This window comes from Drosophila melanogaster, chromosome 3R (assembly GCF_000001215.4).
Source record: "Drosophila melanogaster chromosome 3R".
NCBI classification, from domain to species: domain Eukaryota; kingdom Metazoa; phylum Arthropoda; class Insecta; order Diptera; family Drosophilidae; genus Drosophila; species Drosophila melanogaster.
In genome coordinates, this window is record NT_033777.3 from 24,830,110 (window position 1) to 24,841,535 (window position 11,426).

General features: G+C 40.7%; 3 protein-coding genes and 1 long non-coding RNA gene across 7 annotated transcripts; 3 read left to right on the top strand and 1 right to left on the bottom strand.

Annotated features, from left to right (window-relative positions):
• The first annotated feature begins 191 nt into the window (after window positions 1-191).
• CG43273 (uncharacterized protein) lies at window positions 192-864 on the top strand. 2 transcript variants are annotated; one of them, NM_001260365.1, is made up of 2 exons: window positions 192-275; window positions 330-864. In NM_001260365.1, exon 2 carries the CDS (start codon window positions 330-332, stop codon window positions 741-743), a length of 414 nt encoding a protein of 137 aa, NP_001247294.1. In that variant the 5' UTR covers window positions 192-275; the 3' UTR covers window positions 744-864. The 2 variants fall into 2 exon arrangements, with proteins under 2 accessions (NP_001247294.1, NP_001303546.1); NM_001316617.1 differs by having other exon boundaries at window positions 340-864.
• Window positions 865-3,842: 2,978 nt separating this feature from the next.
• On the top strand, window positions 3,843-10,379 carry sosie. 3 transcript variants are annotated; one of them, NM_170172.2, is made up of 5 exons: window positions 3,843-4,100; window positions 4,204-4,272; window positions 7,942-8,088; window positions 9,204-9,380; window positions 9,503-10,379. In NM_170172.2, the coding sequence occupies exons 4-5, from the start codon at window positions 9,248-9,250 to the stop codon at window positions 9,592-9,594; spliced, it is 225 nt and encodes a 74-aa protein (NP_733046.2). In that variant the 5' UTR covers window positions 3,843-4,100; window positions 4,204-4,272; window positions 7,942-8,088; window positions 9,204-9,247; the 3' UTR covers window positions 9,595-10,379. The 3 variants fall into 3 exon arrangements, with proteins under 3 accessions (NP_733046.2, NP_001247295.1, NP_651295.1); NM_001260366.2 differs by lacking the exons at window positions 3,843-4,100; window positions 4,204-4,272 and adding an exon at window positions 5,500-5,585 and having other exon boundaries at window positions 9,503-9,727; NM_143038.2 differs by lacking the exons at window positions 3,843-4,100; window positions 4,204-4,272 and adding an exon at window positions 6,572-7,108.
• On the top strand, window positions 5,495-6,129 carry lncRNA:CR45216 (long non-coding RNA:CR45216). Its single transcript, NR_125246.1, has 2 exons — window positions 5,495-5,585; window positions 5,649-6,129. It is a non-coding gene; the product is annotated as a long non-coding RNA:CR45216 (long non-coding RNA).
• Window positions 10,380-10,399: 20 nt separating the features above from the next.
• Window positions 10,400-11,054, bottom strand: CG33658 (uncharacterized protein; the record flags this gene model as incomplete). The annotated part of the gene is made up of 3 exons (NM_001032038.1): window positions 10,400-10,555; window positions 10,607-10,774; window positions 10,833-11,054. The coding sequence occupies 3 exons, from the start codon at window positions 11,052-11,054 to the stop codon at window positions 10,400-10,402; spliced, it is 546 nt and encodes a 181-aa protein (NP_001027209.1).
• Between the last annotated feature and the right edge of the window lie 372 nt (window positions 11,055-11,426).

Genomic DNA, 11,426 nt, shown 5'->3' on the forward strand with positions numbered 1-11,426 from the left:
CCTTCTAGTGCCGGGATGCATAGCAACCGATTTCATAATGTTTTAGAAGTTCTATAATATTTAAATAAATTTAGCTATACTTCTGTGTGTTTTCCCGTTAAACTTCTAGGCAGCTCTAGCAAAGTGTACAGCGCTGTTGCCGCACTGTTAACTAATAACAGCTGATTGAAGCCCAGTAAACATAAACAAATGTTTTTCTAAACATTTTTCTAACGAATTAAAGATAATAAATATACATAATCTCCTTGGGATTACATAAAGACTAACTTGGCAAAGTAAGTAATTGAAACTATTACCTTACCTATATGGCAAATGAAAACTAATTTTAGATGGTTAAAGCAACTACCAGAGGTGCGACTTCCAAAGCAACGAAAGCTGGATCAAAGGGAGCAACGAAGGGAACCAAGGATAACTCCAAGCGATATCGTGACAAAATCAAAAAGGATCCGATTAAGTATCAGGAATACCGAGCCAGAGAAACCGAGCGAAGTAGGATTTATCGCAGCAAACTGAAGGAAGTGGTTAAAAAGAACAAAAAAGTTTTAAAAACAAAGCGAGAAACCGACCGACTTAGACAGCAAAGATATCGGGAGAAAAAGAAGGAGGAGCTCGCCAATCAACGATCATTGGAGGAAATGCTGAAGAAGCTGGAAAAGTCACTCCCAGCCAAGATGTCCCGAAAGATTGAAGTGATCAAGCTATTGTATAGCAAATACGTTGAGCCTGAAGTCAAGGAATCCTAAATTCCTTTGATTGTGGTAAATTCTGAAATCTGGAAGAGCTGTCTTTAGACAAATATAAATATCTACAAGATTAGGTTAAGTATACATTTTTTTAATTATTAAATGGTATTGCCACATATCTAAAGGGATTGTTTAATGTCCCAATGCAAAAAGTACTTTTTGAATAAATCTGAATAATAAAAAGTATTTTAAAGCAAATAATTTGTAAAGATACTATAGTTCAATTCACGAGGCAGTTACTTTTATGGTATGATATTAATAATTCATTTCGTTTCATTTCATGAAAAAGTGATCTGCAAAATTCTCACAACTCTTTATGGATGATTCATTTTGACCATACACTAGCCGGCTCACTCTAATTTCTTGCAATTAGCATTACGACTAGTTGGAGTTCGAGAGTTGACCTAATGTGCTCCGCCATGTAATTAATACGTCTGCTGGAGGGAAAAGTAATCACGAGTCCATGCAAAATTGCATAGAATTAACCTCCTTTTATGGTACATTGACTTTCGTTCACGTTCAAGTGGGCCCCGATAATTAGTCATAGATTAGGTGTAGCCGCCCAGGTGTACGTGCGAAAATTGAAAATCCATGAAAACCTGACCCATGTCCGCAGGCCAAATGCTGGGACTTTGGTAAGTAATTTTTCATTCCCGGGAACGGAAGTTACTCATTTCGGGTAAATTTGGGACACGTGCCGTGCAAAAACGCGAAAACAAACAAATAAACAAACATTTTGTTGGAACATATGTCCAGGATGTGAGGTGTAACTAGTTGGATTACAATAGTTCGACATGAAAGTGTTGGATTTTGTCAGCATTTGAAATTGAGAAAATTAACGTCCAAATACTTTGAAATATATGTTTATTACATTTGATTTAACTAACATATTTATTGTGAAGGATCTTTTTGGACTATACATTTCTACCTGGCTGCAGGAACCTTATCAAGATCATCCTAAGACTTCCCTTTCCCAAACGGAGCATAACCAATATTTAAAACCCATTGCATCCGTCCTTCACAAGCAGTGATTATTCCCAAAAGGTCAGGCGCTTACATCGAGATTTCCCTAATGACAAACAATTGAAAATTGCATGTCTGAGAAGTCCTGGGTTCCTGGGTTCTGAAAAATTGCATTTTAATAATACAACCGGCGGGAAGGCGATTAAATTCAGGCACTTCTTCAATTTGAATTCCAATTACAGAACGTCACTCAGGCCGACTGACTTATACACTACCTGATCCACTTGACAAGTTCACTGCTCCTGGGTGACACAAAAACTTATTAGAATAACTTAGTGAGCTGCATTTGCATTGCCATGGTTTTTGCAGGTGTCCAGTTGGTGTCGAGCAAGGACTCCATGCCCGTGGAGAACCCGCCTGGGGAAAGGGTGGGTCAGTTCGGATGGTGCTAGCTGCTAACCTAACCAATTGGAGCTCGGTGGTAAAGCCGAGAGAGAGCCGAGCCGTTTGGTGATGTCATGGATTGCGTGCAGCGGAGCCGTCATCAATGGTCCTTCTCTTCGGGACCTGCTACTTGGGCAATTTAGTTGTAGATGTTTTCGGCCCTTTTGGGCTACCATAAGAAATGGTCGTAACCCATAATCAGTGCGGCTTAATCGTGTTCCACCGCCGGGGCAGCCTACGGCACTCCATCCCAGAAGTGGAGGGCACCTCCTGCTCCTGCCCCTTTCCTTCGCTGCCGTTTCCTTCCTCACTGACCACATTGCTTCGCTGGCCTGCATTGATTTTTTTCGCGCAGAAGTAGGTACTCCATTCCGGCGTTTTTCGGGTTTTTATGGTCACCTCTAGAACTTTCACTTTTTGATGTGCGTAAATTTGCATATTTGTCGGACGCCAGGAAGGGTGTGTGCACTGACCACTCCACTTCATCTGACCCGATCCCTTTCCTCAGTTCTTTTGGGTGAGTAATGAATAGCGTCCGATGATGATGACGCCTTGGATAATGAGTTTTTGGCTTCGCCTTTAGATAGGTCACTGGAAACGTCATGTATTCATCGAAATTAAATGGGTAGACATTAAATTTACCAATTAATATTGTTGTGATCCTCCAATTGTATGGCCCTTTCGGTAGAGTTTCTGGTTAGGTTTCCCAGTTAATAGCCTCATAAAAGATATTTTACGATCCTTTAGTTCATATGCATTTAGAATGCTTTTGTCTGAAGCGGCGACCATTTTTGCAGTTATTGAATGAAATGCGGCTAAAAAATAATTGGATTGTGTTAGCGGTATGACTTTTTATTGTTTTTCTGATTGCCTTACGCTTATATAATTTTAACAATTTCTTATGTAGGCCAAACAGACCAACATTACTAGTTGAATATGGTATTAGAATGTATAAAATTCTATGACTTTAATGTAGATCGTGTACAACTGTTTACCATCCAAACGACACTAAATTCCTCGACATTTCTCAAAATGTTGCTATAATTATAATTCCTTTTGGGGATTAAGAACCTTATGACGTCCTAACCTGACCACGCATGAGTTATTAAAATAAGTTCGTGAGCACCAACATTTCGTAGGTATTTTTATGTTTTCACTAGCCTGGCGTCGCCTTTAGTCCTTTTAGCCAACATGACATGCGAATTGGCCAAGACGAAAGACCCCCAAAAGTGTCGCCCCATTGCTAAAATCAAGGTGTGCATTAACAAATGAACTTGAAATAATCGTTATACGACTGGCCACCCATATATTTAGCATGCATTTAGCTGCATTCAGCTAGCTGGCAATGTGGCAATGTGGCAATGTGTCGAGTGATAAATTGGGAAAGTCATGGAAAGGTTATTTGGTCAAGACTTGGCCAACAGACAAGGCTAAAACAAGTAACAGCGGCTATCGAAGAGCTCGCCTTGCGGCGCATGCAACATTCGGGGGCAGGAGCTGGCAGTCCTTTAAGGACTAAGCCATGTGGTGTGTGCATGTCCTGGAACGCACGAAAACAAACTTGCATGCAGTGAGTGAGGTAAGTGAGTGTGTGTGTGTAGCCGCAATTAGACGTGGCCATAATGTGGAATTAAGTCCCTTAAATTGGCATTTTTTCGAGGGCCTAATGCTCCGCACTCTGAGTTATAATCAGCAGTAATATGATGACCTCTGGGCATGAGTGTACAGCTCGATGAGATTTCGTGAGAAAATTATATATCGCTGGTAGAAATTCTACAGTCGCACTAATTAATCATCAGTTAAGAGCAAAAACATGACGCCCAAATTGTTGAAAGCGAATTAGTTCTTTAATTACGGTGGTCTTTCGCATTTTCCTTGGAGAGGGGAGGGGGAAAACCCACTGGCGGCGCCTACGATTCGCTGCAGTTTCTGATTTGGCGAAAAGATTTCGTGAGTTTTCCATATAATTTTCCTGCTTGTTTTCCGTTTCTCTGCTGTGCCCGGCAACATTTATCAATAATGTCAAGAAATAAATATCCGAAATAAATTTCAGACTCTGCCGCATGGCGAATTGAATGGACTGGACTGGCTGAATAATAATTAAAGGAACTTATTTTTACATGTAAATATAAATATTTTCCATTCCGAATGACGCGGTGCGGCGGGATTTGCGTAAATGGAGAAAGTACTATGGAATAAATCATTGTCAAGTCGGCAAATCTAGAAAAACAATTACGAAATCCAATATAATTAGTGCCTTTTAACTTATTTAAATAATTTTAAGTACATCCAATTCTTTAAAATGACCCACGTGTCTTATAAATCTCTTCAATATCGCTCAAAATAATTTTTTTACCTTTTACAATTTTTGAAGAAAATCATAAAAATTTTCTAATATAAGTTAAGCAAACAGAGATATTAGGATATCTGAAATATATTTTCCAAAATTGGCTTAATGCTTTCCACGGTCCTTGAACCCGACCAGATTCGTGTCCCATTTAGTTATATCCACCGATTTTCGTGAATATATTTTCTGGACTTCCTTTCCGTTCGCTGTGCGTGTGCGATATAAATTCGCATTTAGTTGGAGAAAATTGTTTATGCTGTCGCAGCGATTAAAGCAATCGTTTATAAGGCGATCGAGAAGGCAGATAAGGAGCACCAGGACCCATATAGCCTGACATTTTCCACAATCGGAGTCGGAAGAGGGTCGAAAGTACATGAAGTGCAAAGGAATTTGTGTTTGGCAAATTGGGCGAGTTCTTCATGTCCCAACTGACCTCAAAGTGTTCCTCTTCGAATGGGTGGGTGTAAATTATTGGCTCAGTTTGAAAAGTGGAGCTTCGTATATTTAGACGATTGAAGCAGACATGGCCAAAAGTTGGGCATCCGTTTCTGCCTGTTCGATATCCGCCTAAATGGTGCCTTGCCAAATTGGGCTAAAGGGGCGTGGCCAGTCACCTTTCTTTTTTGGACAGCTTAGCTGCATTCTGCAGCTGAAAGTTAAAAAAGTTAAAAGTTGAAAGCAACAAGCAAGCCACTCTCATCTGGGCAATTTAGCAAATGTAATTAGGGCCATGCAGCGCCCAAAAGTAAAAAAAGGGGGAAAAAATAATCATAAACAACGGCAGGAGAAATTAGGGAGCGAGCAAAGAATAATGGCCAAAATAACTATTTGCCTTTGACTAACCAGTTTCTGTTGTTGTTTCGCCTGGTGCGTGCTAATGTTACACTTTATTGTTGTTGTGGCTGTTGCTCAACTCCGTGGGCCCCAAAAAGTAGGCTATGCAATGGTCGTATGCCTCTAATGCCTTCGTCATTATTATAGTTCCCACACACACACCCACTGCCACACACACACACCCAAGACGAGGACGAGGAGAAAAGGACGAGGTCGCCACCGCCAGCGGCTACAATAAAAACAGGTGCACGAAGGTGAGGCAGCTACAAAAATCCATCTTCGTTAACAAAACTCGCTCACGAAATACACAAAAGCAGCGAAACAGTTACAAGTGCGTCGCAGCTCACTTTCCATACACCATATAGCATATACCATATAGCATACGGCCCAAAACTAATCCCATACTGCCTGCGAAAGTTTCGAAATCTGCCCGGAGATTCCATGCTATCTAGCTTCTTGTCAGCGAAACATTGGTTAGGTGGAATACCCTTTGCCCACTTGGGGGATCTCTTAATTATGCATGCGGGTGTCTGTCCTTCTGGAATCCGATTTTATGGAATGTCCCGGAATGCGTGAATTCATTTCTACTCAGCCGCAATTGGTTGGACGTATGTATACTTGGTTGCCTACATCTAAAATTAATGTTTTATCATTTTGTGGGAAGCTCATTGCTGCCAATTTTTGTGTGCGTCAGCAGAATCGTTTCCCATAACGCATAAAAACCTGTATTGTTTAACTTGATATTCAGTTGTATATATTTTACCATATATATTATGAGTTATTTTTTTAAGAATGAAATATGAAGCTGTTGTTTTTAACAAACCAGAACTTCACTTCCAATTGTAGAGTATAGACTTCTGTTAAAATTACACATGTAACATAAGTACATAACTATATGGTATCTCAACTTCCAATTTACTAAAATAAATACAAGTATATTATGTATTGTTATTATACAAAGTATTAAAGAAGATTTGCTGAGTGGGAACTTAAGTATGATATAAGGGTATCTGGAAGACGACTATCATTCGCCGCCAATGTGGCAAAGGGGTTCTATGCCTGGCTGAGCAGGTGAGCGGACTGCGGGGGCGGTGGGTGGCTAGCTGGCGAGGAGCACTCAGATGGGTAGCAGATGGTGGCAGGTGGGAGGTGGAAGGTGGCGCCGGTGTGCGCGAGCGCCAAGTAGCCACCAGCAGCGACATCGCAGCAACTTAAGGTCCGTGTGCGCCGCGAATTCTTCACTTGCATTTCGAGCGCGCAGGCGACTGGTTGGAGCTACCCGTCCGAAGACCCCAAGTGGAAGTTGCGACTATAGCGAGTGCCCCAAAGTATTGGAGATTTTTTGGAGTGACGCCTCTCGTGCGGTTTTGTTTTGCTTCGGACTTTCTGGCGGAGCGGAAACGATTTCGGTGTGAAAATTTGCATAAAATTGTGCCCGCGAAACCGACATAGAAACGAAAAAAGCGTTAAGTAAACCAATTTAAAGCCTTTGGGCCGTTTTTCAAGCTCGCAAAGTGCGTGTGCAACCCGTTGCGGTCCTGTGGAATTTATATAAGACCCGAAAAAGGACTTCTTTCCGACTTCTTCAAGTCCTGGTCTCGACTCAAAACTCGATTAGTTACCGATTCCAAAATGCAGCCCCTGAAGCGCTTCACACAATGCGGCAGTCTGACCATGCTCTTCGGCATCTTCATCATCCTCTTCGGGGTCAGCTCCACGGCTCTGACCACTTTTGGCAAGACCAACAATCAGCCGCCTCCCACGCACGTCCCAATTGGTAAGAGAACCCCCGGGGTTGGTAACGAAAAGGCCCATCAAAGTCGCTGGCAAGGTCAAGAGGAGTTTCTTGTCAAGATTGGGCGAGGGATTAAAAGTGGTTCGAGTTTAAAAGTAATCGTGCAGTAATTTTGCTATAACTCGTACTCCAGCATTAGCCGATAAGTGAATATGACTACTATTACTATAACAATATTCATATAAGATTATTCTTTAAGAAAAATACCAAACAAAGAGATACATTAACTTCTGTTTTAAAAAACTGATTTTGAGTTAGAAGTTAACTATTTTAATGCACTTAACTTGACTCTCATTATAATGTGATATATACGTTGTCTTAGACCTTCCCGATAAAGCCCCACATCACTTAAGTTCGATTAACCGCTAATTAAGACACCTGGTCGTTAGCCAAACAAATAGCCAACCATCCAGTTTGTCTGATCCAATCATTTGTCATTCGATTGACTTGGTAGTCGCTCATAAATAAATGGAATAATAATTATGGCACAGAGCCAGCACAGATTGAACGACACGACACAGAACACAGAACATTGCTAACACAAATCGAATCGAGAATTGATCAAACAAGTCACTCAAGTGCAATGACAACCCACGCTCCACGAATCCCTGACATTAGGAGCGGGGGCGGTAATATCCCTGTGATTGGAGTTGGTAAACCGAAACGGATAGAGTAGATATAGATAGGCGGACAAGCGGTGATTTGTGTTGGCTCAAGTTGGTACCCAAATAATCACACAATTAGTGGGCAATTAGCTAGGCAAACTGGCTAGTTAAGTGTCCTTTTTTAACTTGGATTCCTATCATTAATTGCAGTTAAAGGACGAGAGTGCAGTGCCCACGATGATTGCACGGCGATAGATCGCACCAGCTGCGTCAAGGATCCCAATGACTACAAGCTGCGTTGCCTATGCGGCGACGACTCGCCTCCTTCGGCTGGCAGCTGTCCAGATGTCCTGAAAGGTAATGTATCACCTATATAGAAAAGTACTTACCCATATTCCCCAAGGATATAAATATACAAGTTGTAATCTAGAGAAACCACTGACACTTAAACAGCATTCCTAAAAATAAATTTTTCGCGGCTGATATGCTTTAGTTACTAGTCAGTTAGTTACTATTTATTTATGTTAAAAAAATTAAAAAATCATTGATGTTAAATATTAATCATAATGTTCTGTATCTCCGCTCCTTTGACCGCCCGCCTTTGCAGAATCCTTTAGCTCGTTTCCCGAAATAGAACAGCCAACAAAAAGTCAGCTAATTGCTAAGACATGCACATTACATTTATTATTTAAGAGGCCGCTGCTTTCTTGGAGGCCTCCTCCGTGATGAGCCAGTGCCTCAAGTGGCATGTGAGGTGATGCGTCCAAGGCGCCACCTAAATGAGAATTAAACAAAGAAGCATCCTTCCAGAATGGCCACCCCCAAAGCCCACTTTCACCTTTCTTCGCTATTTGCCTGCTTATTTATTTAGTTTTCCGTGCGCGATTCACACTTGCCTTCTCGGCATCCTTGGGTCATGTGCCCGCCATTGTTGGCCCTACAGTCCCTTGGTTCTTTGGTCCTTTGGTCTTGGGTCCTCTAGTTTCCCAGTTCTCCAGCCCTCCTCCAGCTCCACTCCAGTTCTTGGCGGGGCCAGAGGTGGACCGCTTTATGGCGGCGCAATGTCGATGTCGGATTTATGTTAGGATGTCGTGACTCCTCCGATGGGGCAACTCAAACGAGGCCCCAAACGAGAGGCAAATGGTAATGGGAATCGCCGCAGTGCCAATTTGTGACATGCACAGCCCAGAAGAAATGTTATACGCGATTTTTGCATGCACGTTTCCCCAGTTTTTGGCATTGGGAGTTGTTCTCCGTGTTGGAGATCTACTTTCTGGCGGGGATACATTGTAATACACCAGAGTATAGAATTTCCAGACTATTATAGGTCTGCATAATAGCGTTATTATAATAAAATGGCTGCTAAATGATACCGGTGTATTGAGTCGGTTTAAATTTAGTTATAAGCATGGAGTATAGCTAATTCCACTGGCGGTATGCTAATATCTTAATAATATTTGCGCATTTTGCAGGCCTGCGTCACAAGTGCAACAGCAACAACGACTGCGAGGATGGAATGGTGTGCCAGTACGAGAACAGCAACCGCACCATCGGAGTGGCCAAGTTCATGTCCAGCAAGACCAAGCTGTGTCTCTGCGACAACGACAACGGATATGTGGAGGACATCCTGCACGACATCTGCAGTGGAGGTGAGAGGTTTCTCATCCAATACATTCCATAACTATTATAACTATTGTCATAGTATTACAAATATAGTACACACAAAAATAGGATGTATCATGGTTCCTAATCCATCTTCTTTGCCTTTCAGCTAATCTTCAGGGCCTGGTCAGCTTCTTGGTCTCGATCTGCTCACTTCTGGCGCCCTTTTTGGTATCCGCCCACATGCGAAAGCATTTCTAGAAGGCGATCGTCGAAAGCGGAACCGGAAGACGTAGTTTGGCGTTTATCTACCCCAGTGATCCATCAAATGTGCCTCAGTGAAACCAACAGAAACAAAAGATCATCCTACCCCTACCACTAACCCCTCACATATAAAAAAATACGAAAAGTAAATCTTGAAAAGCGAAAAAAATAAGAGAAAATACGTGGAAATGAAATTAAGAAAGTTAGATACTCGTCGCCATTAGCCTAAAAGTCGTTCTATTGTATAAGTTTCATATGTACCACCGTCAAGTTTATTCGCTTCTCACGAAAAGTTGCGTTATATACAATATACATAATTATATTATCTGATAAACGTTTTCCATAGATCCCCAATCGAACTTAGTCCGTACTCCCTACACTAGACAGACCGAAGTAACTTTAGATCAAATGTTAGGCACCATTTTATTGTAATTTTATATGAGTGTACGTGTGTGTCCAGGAATAATCACTAAAAATCGAGAGAAATTATCTAGTGATAGGCAACTTTTCAGCAGCACTGTGAATTCAGATCGCTTACATCGCAATTACAAATGTGAAACATTTTTAATTTTTGTATGTATTCAATATAAATAGCTTTACGAGCTCACAGCCCATAATCGAATGGAATAATAATAATAATAATAATAATAAAATATGGGAGACGATAAAAGTTAATAATATTTTCATGTCCAAGTTGCAGGTCCAGATAAGAATTTCACCCATTAAAACCGTTTTCTTCGTAGCTGTTATCTATACTATTTAATAAAAACCTTTAAAAACCCAAACGAATAGTACTTTTCCATCAATAATGACAGAAATATATCTTGGTTACCACACGGTACTTTTCATTGGCAATCCAATAGGTCTGAAACATGTAGTTTCCTGTGGGAAAGGGCAGAGTTTTTGGTAGTCGGGAATTAATAGTCTCAGAGGTAAGTTTCTCCATTATAATGTCGTGCTAAAAAACGTGGGAATGATTAGTTGGAATAGGGAACACGATCTTTCTTACGTTGTACGGACAGGAATGATTCAAGTTGCTGATATTCCTTATAAAATCGTAAAAGTATTTGGCGACTACATTGGACTTTGTGTTCTTCATGAATTGGCAACCGTCAATAGTGATGTTGTATAGGAAGGGCTTATACCCATTGATCTGCTGGTGCAATCCAAAATTCACCTGAAATATAATAATTTTACTCAATAGATTGCTAAACAACTAAACTTGCTTAACTAACCTTTAGGCTGTTCAGTAATTTTAATACCTTAATCCGGGTGGAGAGGTATTGATAAGTTCGATTAACTGATTTTAGAAAACAGTATTCGATATCGGCCACGTCCTTAGCCATGGATGTGCACTTGAAGTTCGTGAACTCGATATGAGAATAAATCTGTGTTTTAGTGAAAGCTATTGTATATTGCCTATTAATTTGTTTATAACCTCTGACCTGGTTTATCATGATGAAATGCAATAGAAGCACGAAGCAAAAGTATTTTTCTAAGCACATTTCAATTCATTCGGATATCAAGTGAGACTGAAGCTACATTTTCATTATATCGGACTCATTGAAATCAGGAAAAAAATCTGAAATTAATATTTGGTAATGATTGCTTTTACCTTAATTTCTTTAATTGCTAGTTATATGCAGATAAGCCAGACGAAAATTGGATCCAGTGAACTGGAACGTACGCACTCCTAAGGCAAGGCATGTATTAGACAATAAACATACCCCTTATGATTATGAATAAGGAAATATTTACATAGTTGCAATATTTATGAAATCGATTTCAGGCCAGATAAGCTGTGATACTGACTTACTACGGATATGAAA